The 14,620-nt window shown below is 39.9% G+C and overlaps 1 protein-coding gene across 2 annotated transcripts in view; it reads left to right on the top strand.

Moving 5' to 3' along the window:
- Positions 1-9,906, top strand: part of SLC10A7 (solute carrier family 10 member 7) — a 134,948-nt gene extending 125,042 nt beyond the window's left edge. For both annotated transcript variants that reach the window (XM_062493874.1, XM_062493873.1), the window contains 2 exons: positions 6,445-6,590; positions 9,862-9,906. In XM_062493874.1, the coding sequence (XP_062349858.1) occupies positions 6,445-6,590; positions 9,862-9,906 (191 nt within the window). The remainder of the gene's footprint in view (positions 1-6,444; positions 6,591-9,861) is intronic.
- The last annotated feature ends 4,714 nt before the right edge of the window (positions 9,907-14,620 follow it).

The raw sequence follows: 14,620 nt of genomic DNA, 5'->3' as shown, positions 1-14,620 counted from the left end.
TTTACCTAAATATTAGACCAGTGTCTTATAGCATAAATTCTTGCTTCCCACAGAACTGTATGGCCAGTATGTGGCCACATAACTGATTAAGGGCAGAGCCTTCCCAGTAATTCTAGTCTTGCAAAGACATAAACAATTTAGTGTAATGCAAGGGGATTGTTCTTTCCCAAAGAAGGAGAAATGTGTGTGAAGATTAGGGTGCACACCTCCAAACAGAGCAAGGACAGCCTCTCTTTTGCAGTTTTCCCCTGCAGTTCTTCCAGAGTCTCTCAACATCTCACAGTCTCTTGTGTAATCTCCCACTCAGATGTTTGTTTTCACCCTTCCATGAGCCTGGTTTTTGCTTTCCATTACACTTGCTACTCACCTGAAATATGAAAACATACTAGAAAAAAATTGTCTTTTTACCCCTGAGAACATTTTAGGCATGAGTCTTCTTCATACAGGATGTATGTGGGCAAAAGGGCACATTTCTCCCTGCAATGTAATGTGATCTCATATTACATTGGAATGTTCTTACTTTGTCTGGAATGGGAATACTCAGTAGCAAACAAGTATTTGCATTGATAGAGGTTGTCAGGTGTCATTTAGCTATTCCCATACCTGAAAGAAACTGGTCCTTAGGGAAAAGCATTTAATTTGAATTGAGGGTGTGCTTTGGAGAGGGTATGGATGTAGGAAAAAGCATCCAGTTAATTTGTCGAAAGCATCTTCTTCTGTCATGATCTCAACATGTCACAACACAATCTGAACAAGGGCAAGAAACATCTCTCCCTGGTTTGGCTTCACTGAGGACAGCCATAGTGTGTGACCTTCTGTCTCCTCAGAACTAACCATAGCAATGATTTGCTTAGGAAGAAACAGGGAAACCCTTAAGAAAATTTTCAAGTGACACAAGCAGTATCCTGCTGTTCTCACAGCACTCTGCATGAACAACTCTTTTCTAATCCTCCAAATTGGGCACTGGCTGAATCTTACCAGCCCTTCCCACCATGCAGTCACTGGGCTCCATGCAGAGCTATTCTGAAACTTGGCAGTAAAATTACAGGTGCTCATTTGGCACTGTCTTTGCTGCATAAATTCAGACCGCCGCTGCTCTGGCAGCCTGGGAGAGGTTCTGTGCAATATATGCCCCTCTTTACAGGCCTTTTCTCAGATGAAAAAAGAAATATCTGTTTGACCAATAATGTTCCTCTCACATCAATCCCTGAGAGGATCCTTCAGTAAGAGAGTAGCATGGAGAGCCTCAGAGAAGCTGCTATCATGCACTTGATTCATTTTGTGTATTCTACTTGAAGATTGTGGCAGTAGAGAGTTCTGAAAAGTATTGAAAAGTACAAGGGAGAGGTAAAAATTCAGAGGCTAAAGTTTTTCTTCCAAGTGTTTCCACTGCCTCTTTGTGAGGGCTCTTTGGCATTCTGATTCCTGAATGCCAGATGGTTCCCTAGCCCTAGGATGACCTCTTTGTTTTACCCCAAATCTCTTTTCCTGAGAAAAAATGCTGCAGCGTTTTGTGATGTGGATTGTGTTTCAGTAATGTAGGCAATAAAGGTTTAGGATAAATTGTTTGTTTTGAGGACGTTGAAGGGAAAAAACCTACACAGTGAAGTATGGAAGTAGAGCACTAGCAATAATTCTGCTTTGGGTGTGAGAGATAATGGCCTGTGTTTTGGTGGTAATAAAAATGTTCTATTAAGTTCTCTGAACCCAGTGCTATATGAAAACAGCAAATGATGGAACAGTGCTTTAAGGGGAGCTTACACATCTAGCAAGCATAAAATAAACATATTAGAATAGAAAAAACCTTCTGATTTCCAGTACTTACTGTTTTATCATTTCCATCATGGGTATAGGATAAAAGAAAACTCTTACTTGCTTGTTAGAAGAAGAAAGCTCCTACTTGAAGTTCTTACTTGGCAGATGTCAGTTGAAAGCTCTGCTGAGGAATATGCTGCAATGTCAAACTCTGTTGGGTAATTTTAGACAAATATGTCATGTGTGACATGGAAATATGGCATGCTGTACATTAGTGATTTCCCAAGTGTTTGGATCAGGTAGTAATGTGCTGAGAAAGTGCTCTTTATCTCTCCACGCTGTGTACTTGTATAGCAGTGGGGAAAGGCTTTTGGTAGAAATTACTTTAGTCAGAAAAAGAATCCATTTACAATATGTGCCTTCTAACATCTTTCAGACAATGCATTGTATTAAAGAGGCATTTTTTGATTAATGTTTTATAAACATTTTTCAGCATGACAGCTTAAAGTCCCTGTAAAATTGTAAATGCGTGCATAGTGCTCACTTCCATAAAGTCAAATGCCATCTCATAAAGTCTAGTTGGATCCTGTCAGTGACAGTGACACAGAATCAGTACCTTGGAGCATTAAAATTAATTTGCTTCATTTATAGTACTGCAGTGATAGCTAGATGAAAAGAGTCCTATATTTAAATTATCTTAAAAATACCTTCAAATCTTTTTAGGGTTTTTTATTATTATTATTTTACGGTTAACTAAATGTAGTGAAGCGCAGCATAATATTTTCATGGGCCTTTTAGGAAATGTGAAAGTAGCAAAGGGGAAAGGGGAGGATGTTGGGGGCTATACTGGGTACAAACTGGAGGAAGGATTAATTAGCTTTCAGTTGAGCAGGTTATTAGAGAAGCATTGTCCTTTGGCCAGAGCTGATAGCCTACAGCTTGGAGCCAACCTGGAACACTCAGGAGCGATGGAGGGCAAGGAGGGCTTTCCTATACTGGGCTGCAAGAGCAGTCCTCTCACTCTCCCCTGCTGCTGTTGAAGGTCACGGGTAGACAGTGTTTCCCTTGCTTTCCTCAGGTTTGCAAAGTGCTTAATGTGGAAAAGAAAAGAGGTGAGTGAGGGACACAAAAAAATGAGAAAACTGAAATGTGCTCCCTGTCACAGGCCTGTCTTCTTTCAGCTGCAGTGGGACTGTGGTGTTGGTACCCCTGCCCTTAGTGGAGCTGAGTGATTTTAGTGGAAGTACCCAAAACTTACATGGCTGCAATGAGTAGAATCGAAGGTCTTGGGAAACAAACCCTTGGAGGCTGGAAGCGTGGGAGTGGAGGAGGGGAAAGGAGGAAGGGAGAAAATGCAAACAGAAAAAGAGCCTCTGAATACCAGAGCCAAAGAGCAAGGAGGAAGATGAGAACATGGGGGAGCACTGGTAGGAGAAACATTCCAAAACAAAGGGGAAGAGGGAAATTTGGGGTAAAAAGCTGGGAGTACCAATGATCTTGTTTGAAAGGGATAGCTGTAGAATGATCTTTGTTTTTCCTCCCTTCTGCTGCAGCTCTCTGTAGTTCTAGTCAGGTGGGGTGCTGCTGTCTCATCCCACTCCTTTTTTTGGAGGAGGATGAGATGCTTGTAAACCCCCACTTTGAGCAAAGCTGACCCAACTTAGCACTAAAGCCCAAAAGAGAACTTTGTTATTCAGGTCTCGTGATATTTAGGGAGTGAGAGTCTGGCAGAGAGTTGAACCAGGTTGCTGGAAGCTTGTAGCTCCATAAACCACAGCAGCATGAATGGGTGTTTGTGGCATGAACCTTCAGTGTTTGTTTTTTTCCAACTGTTTATGTATGTGTATACATATACGTACATATATATATATGAGAAAAATGTAGTTTTTGTGTTTCATTTTAAAAGAGGTAAAAGTAACTATTAGGGTATGTCTTTCCTAATTAGATATTTGCATGGGTTGTACATATTTGGAAAACATTAGCAGTCATACCAAGGCTTGCAGCTACTACATATCGCTACAAAAATTTAGATGGCATTTTTAAAAATAAATAAAACTCATGCTGTTTAGTTTAGCTGTGTGGTAATGTTACTGACACAAACATTTGTGACTACACTATGGGGATCTCTGTCACGAAATATTTTCTGAGAGAGTTGCATACTGGCAAAGTTGGAACTATAAAGATCAGAAAGTGCATTAAAAGGCAACAAGGTTGGAGTTTTTTTTCTTTCCGTTGGACTAATTGGACATTGGACTAATCCTTACCTGCAAAAATGATTATTATTACTTCTTTTCACTAGTTAGCATTTCCTGGTAAATAATAGGAACTTTAATTGCACATTAGTAGCTTCGAGGAACCTGTTGTTGTGACATGTATTTAAACAAGCTATGAATTAAGAACCTCTTTCTACCCAGTGATATAATTATATTGTCACACTAATTATAGTATTTTGTATTTGTATTTGGCAACTTTAATTTTCTTTTCCTAGTTTATGGAAATAGTTTTCCTCTAGAGAATTTACCTTTTAGGCTGGAATTTCTTGTATTTCTTTCAGACAATGTACAGTAATCTAAAGCCTGTCTCACTTTGGATGCATTGTGTTCACATCTCTGACATTAGTTTCTGTGTGATCTTAGGCTAGTCATTGTAGTGTTTCTGATTCTCTGTAGGAGCCCTCTTCAGCTTTCTAAAATGTTTTTGGATCTGTGGATGAAATTGCACTACCAAAACACCAGGTACTGTCTTACAAACAGAAATACAGCATGCTCAATAGCTTGGGACTCTAGTGTATTCTTCTGTGATTAGAAAATAGAAAAGGACCCACGAGGGTCAATTTGAGATGTGGAAACAGGCAATAAAACCTTTATCTGTTTACAAAAACAGTATGATGGGCATTTGAGATAAATTACATGCTTTAATATAATGCAAATGCCCATTTAATTTATGTCTAAGTACTATTTATTCCCAAGCCCCAGAAATTAATGTGTAATAAGCAATTATGTGATAGGTTCATGATGTTGTTTTAAAGGTAGTTATAGTACTGAAATAAAGCATGCAAGTTTTTATTTATTTGATTTAATCTATCCCTGCAAATACACACATAGGTAAAGGCTACTAGCATAGGCATGAGATTTTTAGTGGTGTAATGTGATGAAGCTAATAGTAATAATAATAATTCCAAGAAATGGTGCCATGGAATCACCATGAAGATTTCAGCAAGCCTAGACACTTGTCAACAATAGTGGGGCACTAGTGAAGCAGTAATATTCAACAAATAGAAGCTGTTTGCTCACATAGGGAGGTGCCAACTTTATTAAAGGAAAGCTGAAATGGTGTTGAGAATGGGAGTTTATCCAAGATATAAGAGAAGTTTCCATAAAGATGGCAGCCTTTTTGATCTGAGGCATCTCCTCCTGGGAAAATGGAGGGTATATGGCACAAAGCTCAGTGTTTTGTCATTACTGAGAAAGAAGACAAGGTAGAGCCAGGTAGGATGGGGTTTGGAGCAACCTGGTCTGGTGGAAGGTGTCCCTCTGGCAGGGGCCTGGAGCAAGATGGGCTTTGAGGTTCCTTCCAAGCCAAACCACTCTGTGATTCTATGAGTCACTTATATGAACTCTATGAAAACTGTGTGTAGTCTGCTTCACCTCAAGGTTGGTGCTAGCAGAGGATTCATAGAGTTTCATTTAAGATGAAAGAGAAAAGAAGGTGCATTCTCAGGAGGCTTCTGAGGAAATGCAGCTGCTGCTGTTGGCAGCTGTGCAAATATCTGGTCAGGTAAGATAGAGCTGGTTGCAGGTTTTGCCCACACCTGCACTTTGTGGAGCGTGATAGCAAAGTTCCAAGATTTAAACAGATAATTTTGAACAGTAATATGTTCAAAGTAGGTATGATTGGTTTCATTACTGCAGAAGTGAATAAAACTTATTTTTACACATCACATCATCAAGCAGGAAGATTGTGCATGGAGATGTCTGATAGAATTGGCACTGTTGAGTGCAAATTCCAGCTTTTGGGAAAAATGGCCCATCTCTAGGTCTTAGCACTCACTTCTTCTAGCATCTAGCAACTTCTGTACTCCAGATGCTGCCTAACTGTGGGCAGGATCACTTCATATTGCTCACCCAGCTGACTAAACCTTTTCTATCTCATGGATCATTCAAAGCAGGGAAGGCTCTCATTTGGATGCTCACCAACTGCAGGGAATGTACCAGGAAAACGTGACCCTCTTCCAGTGGAGAACAGACCAACTAAAGGTTGCAAAGGTTACAAGCAGGAGTTGGGCAGCTTGGTGCAGGACAATCATGCAAATGCAGAACAGCCCAGGGAGAGGAAGCAGTAAATAAGCAGTTAAGAGCTGTGCTCAGCAACTGAACAGTCAGTCATGCTATAGCAGAATGTATTGTATATCAAGTCTTCAGCAGCAGTTTTCGTTTACTGCAATATTAACATAATATCTTTTATGGCATTCCCTCCCTACTTCTTCCTTCCTGCCACAGAACTTTCTCTGCCATGTATTTTTTGATTTCATATTCTTGCTCATTTGGGTTGGATTTTTAATATATAAAACATTTCAGTTCATTTTGGGATTTTTTTTTTGTGAAATGTCAGTGCAACATAAAATGCTTTGCTTTTATCTGGAGCTCAAAGTCTGAGGTGAGAATCTGTCTCCTGTTTTTCTTCCTGCAGGGATTCCCATGCTGAAGATAGTATTTGCAGGTTATGAACATCTGTCCTTAATTTCCGTCCCTTTGCTCATCTATCATCCTGCTCAGATCCTTCTTGGCAGTCTGTTGGTACCAACAATAAAATCCTGGATGGTTTCTAGGCAAAAGGTAAGAATTGTTGGATTTGATTTATAGTTGCAACTGTACTGTGAGGGGAAAAATACCTAAACACGCATCCTAAACTCCTGGGGTTCCTTCTATGATAGAGATTTTTCTATTTACTTGCTTCCTCTATAACAGTGGTAATCATGGCAGTATCAAATTAAAAGTGCAAAACTTTATCCAGCTTGAAAAGGGGATTGAAGAGACTCTGGAAAAGTTCAAAGCATGAAGTTAGACCTCCATGGTTAATTCAAATTACTAATTCATTCAAATTATGAATTCAGAGTATGCCCCATACGAATGTCTCCATCCATTAGCTGACTAATAATCACAGCTTTGGATCTCCTTTATGGAGAAGTGACAAAGATGTGTTGTCTGGCATGGGAGCTGGGGAAATGAGGTAAAATCAGGACACTTTCTGAACTGGATTGAAGCAGGAGGAAAACTTTTTTTCCCCTTCCCCCCCCCGCCACCTTTACAATAGCAAGAAGTCTACAGTAGTCTGGGGAATCCCATTTCATGCCAAAGTTAAGGCATGGGATAACTTGTAGGATTATAAACTACAACATAGAGGGTTTGGAATCAACATCACTGATTCAAATTATGCTTATTTTAGTACAAATTGAAGGTATTGACACCTGACAGCCATTCTGTGATCTGTGTGAAATAATTGCAGTGGTTTTAGTCAGGTTTTCAGAATTACCATGCTGCAAAAAGCTAGTCCATGAAATCGACTTTAATGCTGTCTTTTAATGTTCTGAAATAATAAAGATCAGGAAGCTGCAGCAACTGAAGCAACCTTTGGCAGCCATTTTCAGTGATGGTTGAGACCTACTGTGGGAAGCCTGGCTCCATCAGCACCACCCTGCATTCTCCACTTAGTAGTGGAAAAATTTTGTTGATAACACTCATATTTCCATTTTTCAGCAAAACCCAGTGGCTGTCATTTTACAGCTTCACATCACCAAAGTAACCTTGCTATCTTGAATGCTAAAATTCCCCAAATCAGTGATTTTCATGTGTTACATGAACTGTAAAAAGCAGGGAAACTCTCCGTTTTCAGAAACTGTGTTCAGAAATCAGACCTTGTTAATATATACTGGACTGAATATCTGAAAATGAAAATCTGAGAATCCAGTGGCAATTACCTATCAGTCTGCAAATCATAGGTTTTCTTTTAATCAGAAATTATCAGGAGACTTTACTGGTGGTATAAAGAAAATTCCATGCTATTCCTGTAGAAAGACAGCCTAAAGTTAATGCTGGTGGTGACAGAACAATCCCTGCAATGCTGACTTCTTTTCAGCATCTCAGGAATGGGGCTGGAGCTCATCCAGACCTCCCTGATTCTCAGGGCAGTAATGGCCTTTAGGGGCTGCTGACAGCTACTGCAAGTTAAAACAGCCTTTAAACAGAGCATCAGAACACTCAATCAGTACTGGTGAGATTTACAGTTCACCAGCACTAGTTTCTTATTCATTAAGCATCAAATAAACCTCCTGTGCTAAGCAGACTGTAATGCCACTGTAGAACCACTTTGGGGGATTGTTGTTCTGTTGCAGCAGTTTCTTCAGTTGGTCTTCTGTATTATTCACAAATGTTATTTTAATTACTCTTTGAAAAAAATCAATGAGGTTGGGTCTGGTACAGTTGCAGTAAGTATAATAGAAGTGAATGCTGTGACTGGATAATGGTCTCCTGCTTTGAAAGTAAACATGTCATCATCACCCTTGATGTTTATTTTCTACAAACACCTTGGCTTCATTTTGGCATCTCTCTTGCAGGGGGAGGCAGTTATCCAGTCACAGTATTCAAATGCAGTGACATTCTTACTTAATTATGATAGTACATGTGATCGGGTTGTATGAAATTGAATTTAAATATTTAGAGGTTCATCTACACTAAGGTATTTCTACTTTGTAAATATGGCAGCAGAATCTGCCAAACTACAAAGTTAAAATATTGTTTCCCCAAACAAAGTATGGAATGGTGTCTCTCTCTCCAAAGTCTCTTGCTGAATATTATCCAAAAAGGCTAATCTCAAAAGGCTGGATTTAACAATAGTTAAATGCTGGTGTTTCTGAGGGGAATATAGCCCATTTATTTTTAAAGGTTTGGGGTGTTTTTTAGGGTTTACATTTGTGCTGGAGTGATTTTCAAGCAGTGCTTACAAGCTTTAAGTGTACAATATTAAAGGTTAATATCTACAGTAAGAAGCCCCATCAGGCATCTCTCAAACTGAAAATTGCTTGTTTAGCCAAGCTGCTGGAAAGGAGAAATCAGACAAATGCCTGTCTGTCAGGGCTCTTCACCCAAAAGACTTCAGGAAAACGGAAGTTCCAAATTTCAGGAATTTGCTAATTTCTCTAATTTCCTCTCACCTGTGCCAGTTTGTCCAACCTATGGAGGCATGGAGCTTTTTTTGCTGCTGAGCACACCAACAGCCAGCATCCTTCGCAGTGACCACACTGCTGAACAGGAGCAGCTGAAAACCTAATGCCTTCTAAACCTATCACATTTCTCTCCTTAGTTAGAGAGGCTGCTTCCTGCCAATCTGGAGGCATGAGCAGTGAGTTGAACTTCTGTCACACACTGAATAAATAGCTCAGCTACCATAATTGGCCAGCCCTGTGAGGAACACAGAGCTAGACCCTGCTGCCAAAAAAAGAAAGGGGTTTCTTTCTTCCTCAACAACAATAGAGCTACAGAGATGTCAGGTGTCTCCTGGCATAAGATCACCTTTGGACTGATGGATTTGGCTTATTCTTACCTTTTCTCAGAAAGGAAGGTATAAACATCAGAGGTGCATGACATCCACCACTGCAGCAGTGATTATCCTCTGAGCAGGCTTTGAGCCATGTGGAAGGAAGCTAGGGACACAAAGGTGTTGGCACAAATTTCCTTCGCTATCTTTCCTTAAGTGGGTCTGAAGCTCTTCTATCTGTGCCACGAGTGGTTTGAGTGGGGTCCAGTCACTTTCTCAAAGGCATCTGAGACCCATCTCTGCTTCCTTCCCTGGCACTGTAGCCATAGTCCTTGTGGTTCCTGTGTTGAGGCTCTCTGTGTGAGCGGAGGCTGTGATGGGCCATAAGAGACAAAAACATCATCTCGGAGCCCACGGCCTGAGATGCAGCTGCAGCTGCACGCTGACTCCTCTCTCAGCCTCTCAGAAGTACCTGCAGTATTTTGTTGCCCGTTATAAATGAGAATCTTAACTTGTGCTGTTGCTTGTCTTTTAAGGGTATAAAGAAGTGACTGTTTTGTTTCCTGTTCACAGGCACTGAAATTAACCAGGCAGCCCAAAGCACCGGTGAAGGTATAATTGTGGAGATGGCCTGTGTCACAGTGAATGTATATATGTACTATACTGTACACACGGACAATTGACACAGCTGGGTTTTGTGAATGTTGCTTCAGTGCATATTTTATTTTTTTATATATATCTATATATCTATATATTAAAAGATACCTGTTAAGTGCCTTACAGATGCATTTTTGGCAAAAGCATTGTTTTCAGAAGCCACTTTGTTGGTTGCTGCCAGAGGTTGTACAGTATTTTGGAGTCCTTTAGTTTATTTTTCTAACCGAGTGAATGGTCATGACTGACAGCTGGTTCTTCCATTGCCCCTGCTTTGAAGTCAGGGTGCACCAGCTGCAAGTCTCTGTTTTAAACTAGCCAAAATGACCAGAAGCCTATCCCACTGCTGGCTTATCCAGGGGAAGAGCTTTCTGAAGGTTTTTTTCTGAGATTGACTTGAATTTCTGTGTGACTCTGTTACACTCCCTAGTCATATGACTGTGACATGCCTTTTTCTTCTGAGTTTGTGTATACTCAGCATGGGGCCATCCAATGGATAGAAGCTGAAAAGCATGAATTATTTGCATTTGTTGACACAGTTGTCTAGACATTCCTTCAAAGTTAATGGTTTCTCAAGAAAGTTCTTTCAATTCCATTGTATGATATTGTGCCATTGTATATCTTAAATGCCTCATAAGCTTCTTCAAAGAAATGGTCTGGTGCTTGGGTTATGAGTGAAGTATTTGTGTTTGCAGCTAGATCTTTTTATAATTTACCCCTGAAGAACACAAATTTTTGGTTTTCTTTTTTCTTTTCTTCCCCCCTGTGCAATGTACGGAGACCTGCACGGAGAATTTAGGATGCTGAAACAGAGCCTTTATTGTAGTAAGCCAAGCTATGTTTTCTCTATTGCTGCATTGGTAATGAATAGTAGCTTATGAGGACAAGAAAGTTGACAATTTTTTTTTTTTTTGCTAATTAAAAGGATCCTTATAGTAACAGAAACGCTATCTTACCTTATTTGACAATCAATCACAACTTTTTAAAAAATAATATTACTCTTTCTAGTAAACTTTATATAAGTCTAAATACTATTTCTAGCATTGAAGAGAAAGGAATGCAGGCATATATTTAAACATGCAGCCAGCACTACATTTTGTCAGGGAGATGAAGATTTCAGAAACATGCTCTAGTCCAGACTGGGGGGTGTGCCCATCTGCAAAAACTGTGCTGGCAATTGTGCATTAAAATATTAAGTAAGGAAAGGAATAGGTTAATGTGGGATCAATATTAATGCAGAGCTTCCATGTGTGTCATGGTTAACATTGCAGCTAAAGGTGTGGCTGAATGCAAACGCCTTGGAAGCAAGTCTTTAGCAAATGTAGATTATCAGAGCTCTGATAAGGCTGTAAGCCTTTGCACAAGCTGAAGATCTTCTATGTCACAGTAAGCATGTGAAATTCATATCCTTTTGCCTTATTTAAAAAAAATGTGCTCGGTTTACCTAGTCTGTTGCTTTCAGTCCTGTGAACAGCAGGAAAAAGTAATCTGGTACCAATCCTTGGTGCTTTACCTGATGGCCACTCCCTGTTGCCATCTGTGTGAAAAACTATGGGGAACTGACAGCATCACCCTGCTCAGAACTGGCACACCAATAAAAGGGCCATGTGACAAAGGTATGGGAGGTGGCACATTCTGAATTCTTTCCTTCCCTGGAGGGGGATCAAGCTCTCCCTGCTGAGTAGGTGACAGGGCTGAGGGACACTGTCCACTGCCCATGTCCCCAGGGCTCTGCCCTCTTCCCACTGGGAAGTGAGCTCACAGTTTGATCAGTGCATCCCTAGATAGCACAGGCAGATCCACCAACAGGCCTGTGAGGAACTAGAGAGTTGCTGGGCCAAATTCAAAGTTCCACTTCCTTCAGCATTCTAAGTGGTAACTGGTTCCATATAGGAAAAAAATCCTCTGGGTTTAAAAACCCCACTTGCAGCAGAGGACTGCTTCCAAACTCAGGACAGTTTCTTTTTGTTCTGCTTCCATAAACCTGAATTTCCAGAGAATATAGAATATTAATCCAAATCCCACTGATACTGATGACTCTTTCTGTTGGTTTTGAATGGTGAGACAACAGGCCCAGAGGCAGTGTTCCTTTTAAAATACATAGCAAGAGTTGAAGCAGACAGTAGCTGACTGTGGTTGTGTCAATGCTAAATAATCAGAACACTGCAAGTACCCTTACTGAGCTACCTCTGTGTACTGAATCTCTGCCTTTCAGTACTTCCAACAACTTGCTTAGATTCCATTGAATACATACTTTGTTTTTTGGGATTTTTTTCACACTTAAGAATATTTCAAACTGTTTTACAATGTAGTTTTGTTAGAGTCTTTACAAAGTCCTTGTTGATTGCTTTGGAGCATCTTTAAATATTGTGTATGAGTGTTGGAGGTGTTGGTCTAAAGGGAGTATCAAGCTAAGCTGAAACACATATTTTAAATCCATACTTAATGAAACTGAATTGTGTACATCAATTCTGTTAAGACTGATGTTTGTTTTATGACTTGTTATATGTCTTTAATAAACAATGGTTTTGAATTCAGTTTTGCTAAAGGAAAACAAGATAAAATTATTTATTCTCTAGGTCATATTTTTACGTCTGTTATATGTTATATTCTTTTGTGTGTGGGTTAAAAAAAAAAAAAGCTCATTAATTGTCTGGAAATACTTTGTGAACTTGGGGAAAGAAAGTCCTTAGAATACCGCTAGTCGACATCAATTGAAAGTTAATGCATTAAACCTAACCAGGTTTTCAGTAAAGACCTAGAACAGATGTGAATCTGTTCAACTTACTGTATTTAAATTTAACTGATATTAAACGTAATCAGGCAAAAATGTTGGCAAATGAGAACTTTGCACATGTTACAACATGAAGATTTCCTTGATCATTGCTTCCTATTTCTGCATCTCTATAATCCCATCCAGTGATAGCAGAGGAAAAACACCCACCCAAACAATAAAACAGCGCTTCAGAGGTCACAGGCAATGTTAGCACTTTGTGTTGAATTACTCAAACATTTTATTTCCCTTTTTGTGCATTAAACTGAAAAGCTTTTGATGACTCCATAGCTTATCAAGATGAAGAATTTTTAATGTTGTTAAAATCAAAGATGTGGTTGTGTTTTTTCTTGTTGATCCTTTAGTTAGTGTGAGCAGGTTATGTGGTAGAAAGGCAGTCTCAGCAGAAGCTGCGCAGTTGTGCTTGTTCACGGAGCAGAAGGAGCTTGGTTTTACGGAAGTAGTCCCCTACATTACTCTGGCAGTCAGGGAAAAAGGAGCTGTTAGTTTTATTTGTGTACATTTTTCTGTGGAAATATCTTGACAGCGGGAGGTTAGAAGGCAAGATGAAATATGGTCTGTCTGCAAGCACATTGATTTATGTGAGAGTGCATACGTGCATAAGAGATGAGCTGTTATATATGTAGAAATGACTAGAAAGGGCCAAGTCCCTGGGATACATTTTTTTTTTTTTTTTTGCAAGACTGCATATGGAGAAAGAACTACTTTTTTGATGTTATTTTGCCATTAAAAATGAAATTTCAGACACTGAATTGTGTTTTGTATTGAATCATAATCTCACACAGAACTCTTACAGCAGACAATTGCAGCTTTGTATTTGTAAACTGTAGACTGTTTTGCACTTAAATAGATGTTGATGCATTTGGGAATTACAACACAGTAAAGGGCTAAATCATAGTTTCTCCATTTACTTATAATCCAAATGCATTTATATTACTATTATTATAAAGTGCCAGGAACACAGGCAGTCCCTTGCAAACATGTTAAATAGACAAGAGACTAAATTCTGCCCTTGGTTACACTTGCACATCTCCAGTGCAAGGCTGTTAAGCTGCAGAGCAGTCTCCCCAGGGAAGCTGTTTGCAGAGCCCTGCCATCGTTCTAACAAAGCTCGGGGATAATGTAGCATATGATGAGAGTAAGTGAAGACTATTTTACTTTAGATTTGATGGTCGACCCTTTCTAGCGTCTTACAAACTGAATTTCTTTTGTCCCTATTTCCATGGGGTAGTGGCAGCCTCCCAGACCAAAACTTACAGTGTCCTGTCAGAGCAATGTCAGGAGAGGGACAGGCTCTCCTCTTTGCCATTTTCTTGCTTCAACCACACTATTGCTCATGATCATTAGACTGCAGCTTCTACAAGGAGGCATTTTCACTTTTATTCCTCCAAGTTGCTGTGTCCCATTCTTGTAAAGTTCTCATTCAGCAGAGAGCACCCTGTGGGATGATAAGGAATCTTCTGCAGTTCCATGGACAAGCTGTGCAGGACTAGAGAAAGCAATGCTCGGAAATGCAGGTTGGAGGCATTGCTCCAGGCAAGTCTGCTTTGTGCTGGCATCTAAAGCTGCAGCAGAGGTAATGAAAGCAGCCTCTGGATTATTCCTCTTGCCAGAAAGGTGGAGAGTGAGATCTTCAGTGAGAAGTGAAGTTAAATTTATTAGTGATTAAAAGGACAAGAGAGATGTGCTGGAAACAAGGAATGCCAATGAGGCCTCTCGGCTGCTCCCTTAAGCAAATTGCAGTCTCAGTGGAGCATCAGCTTTTCAGTCCATCGAATTGCAGTAATCAAGACTGGAGCTGATGGCAGCATGAGTCACCACTTAATTTTCTCATCAGAGGAGGCCAAGTTTTCAAAATATTTTTAGATGCATTTCCACAGAGAT

This window comes from Cinclus cinclus, chromosome 5 (assembly GCF_963662255.1).
Source record: "Cinclus cinclus chromosome 5, bCinCin1.1, whole genome shotgun sequence".
NCBI lineage: Eukaryota > Metazoa > Chordata > Aves > Passeriformes > Cinclidae > Cinclus > Cinclus cinclus.
The sequence above is the reverse complement of the archived record's forward strand: the minus strand, read 5'-3'. Positions and strand labels throughout refer to the sequence as shown.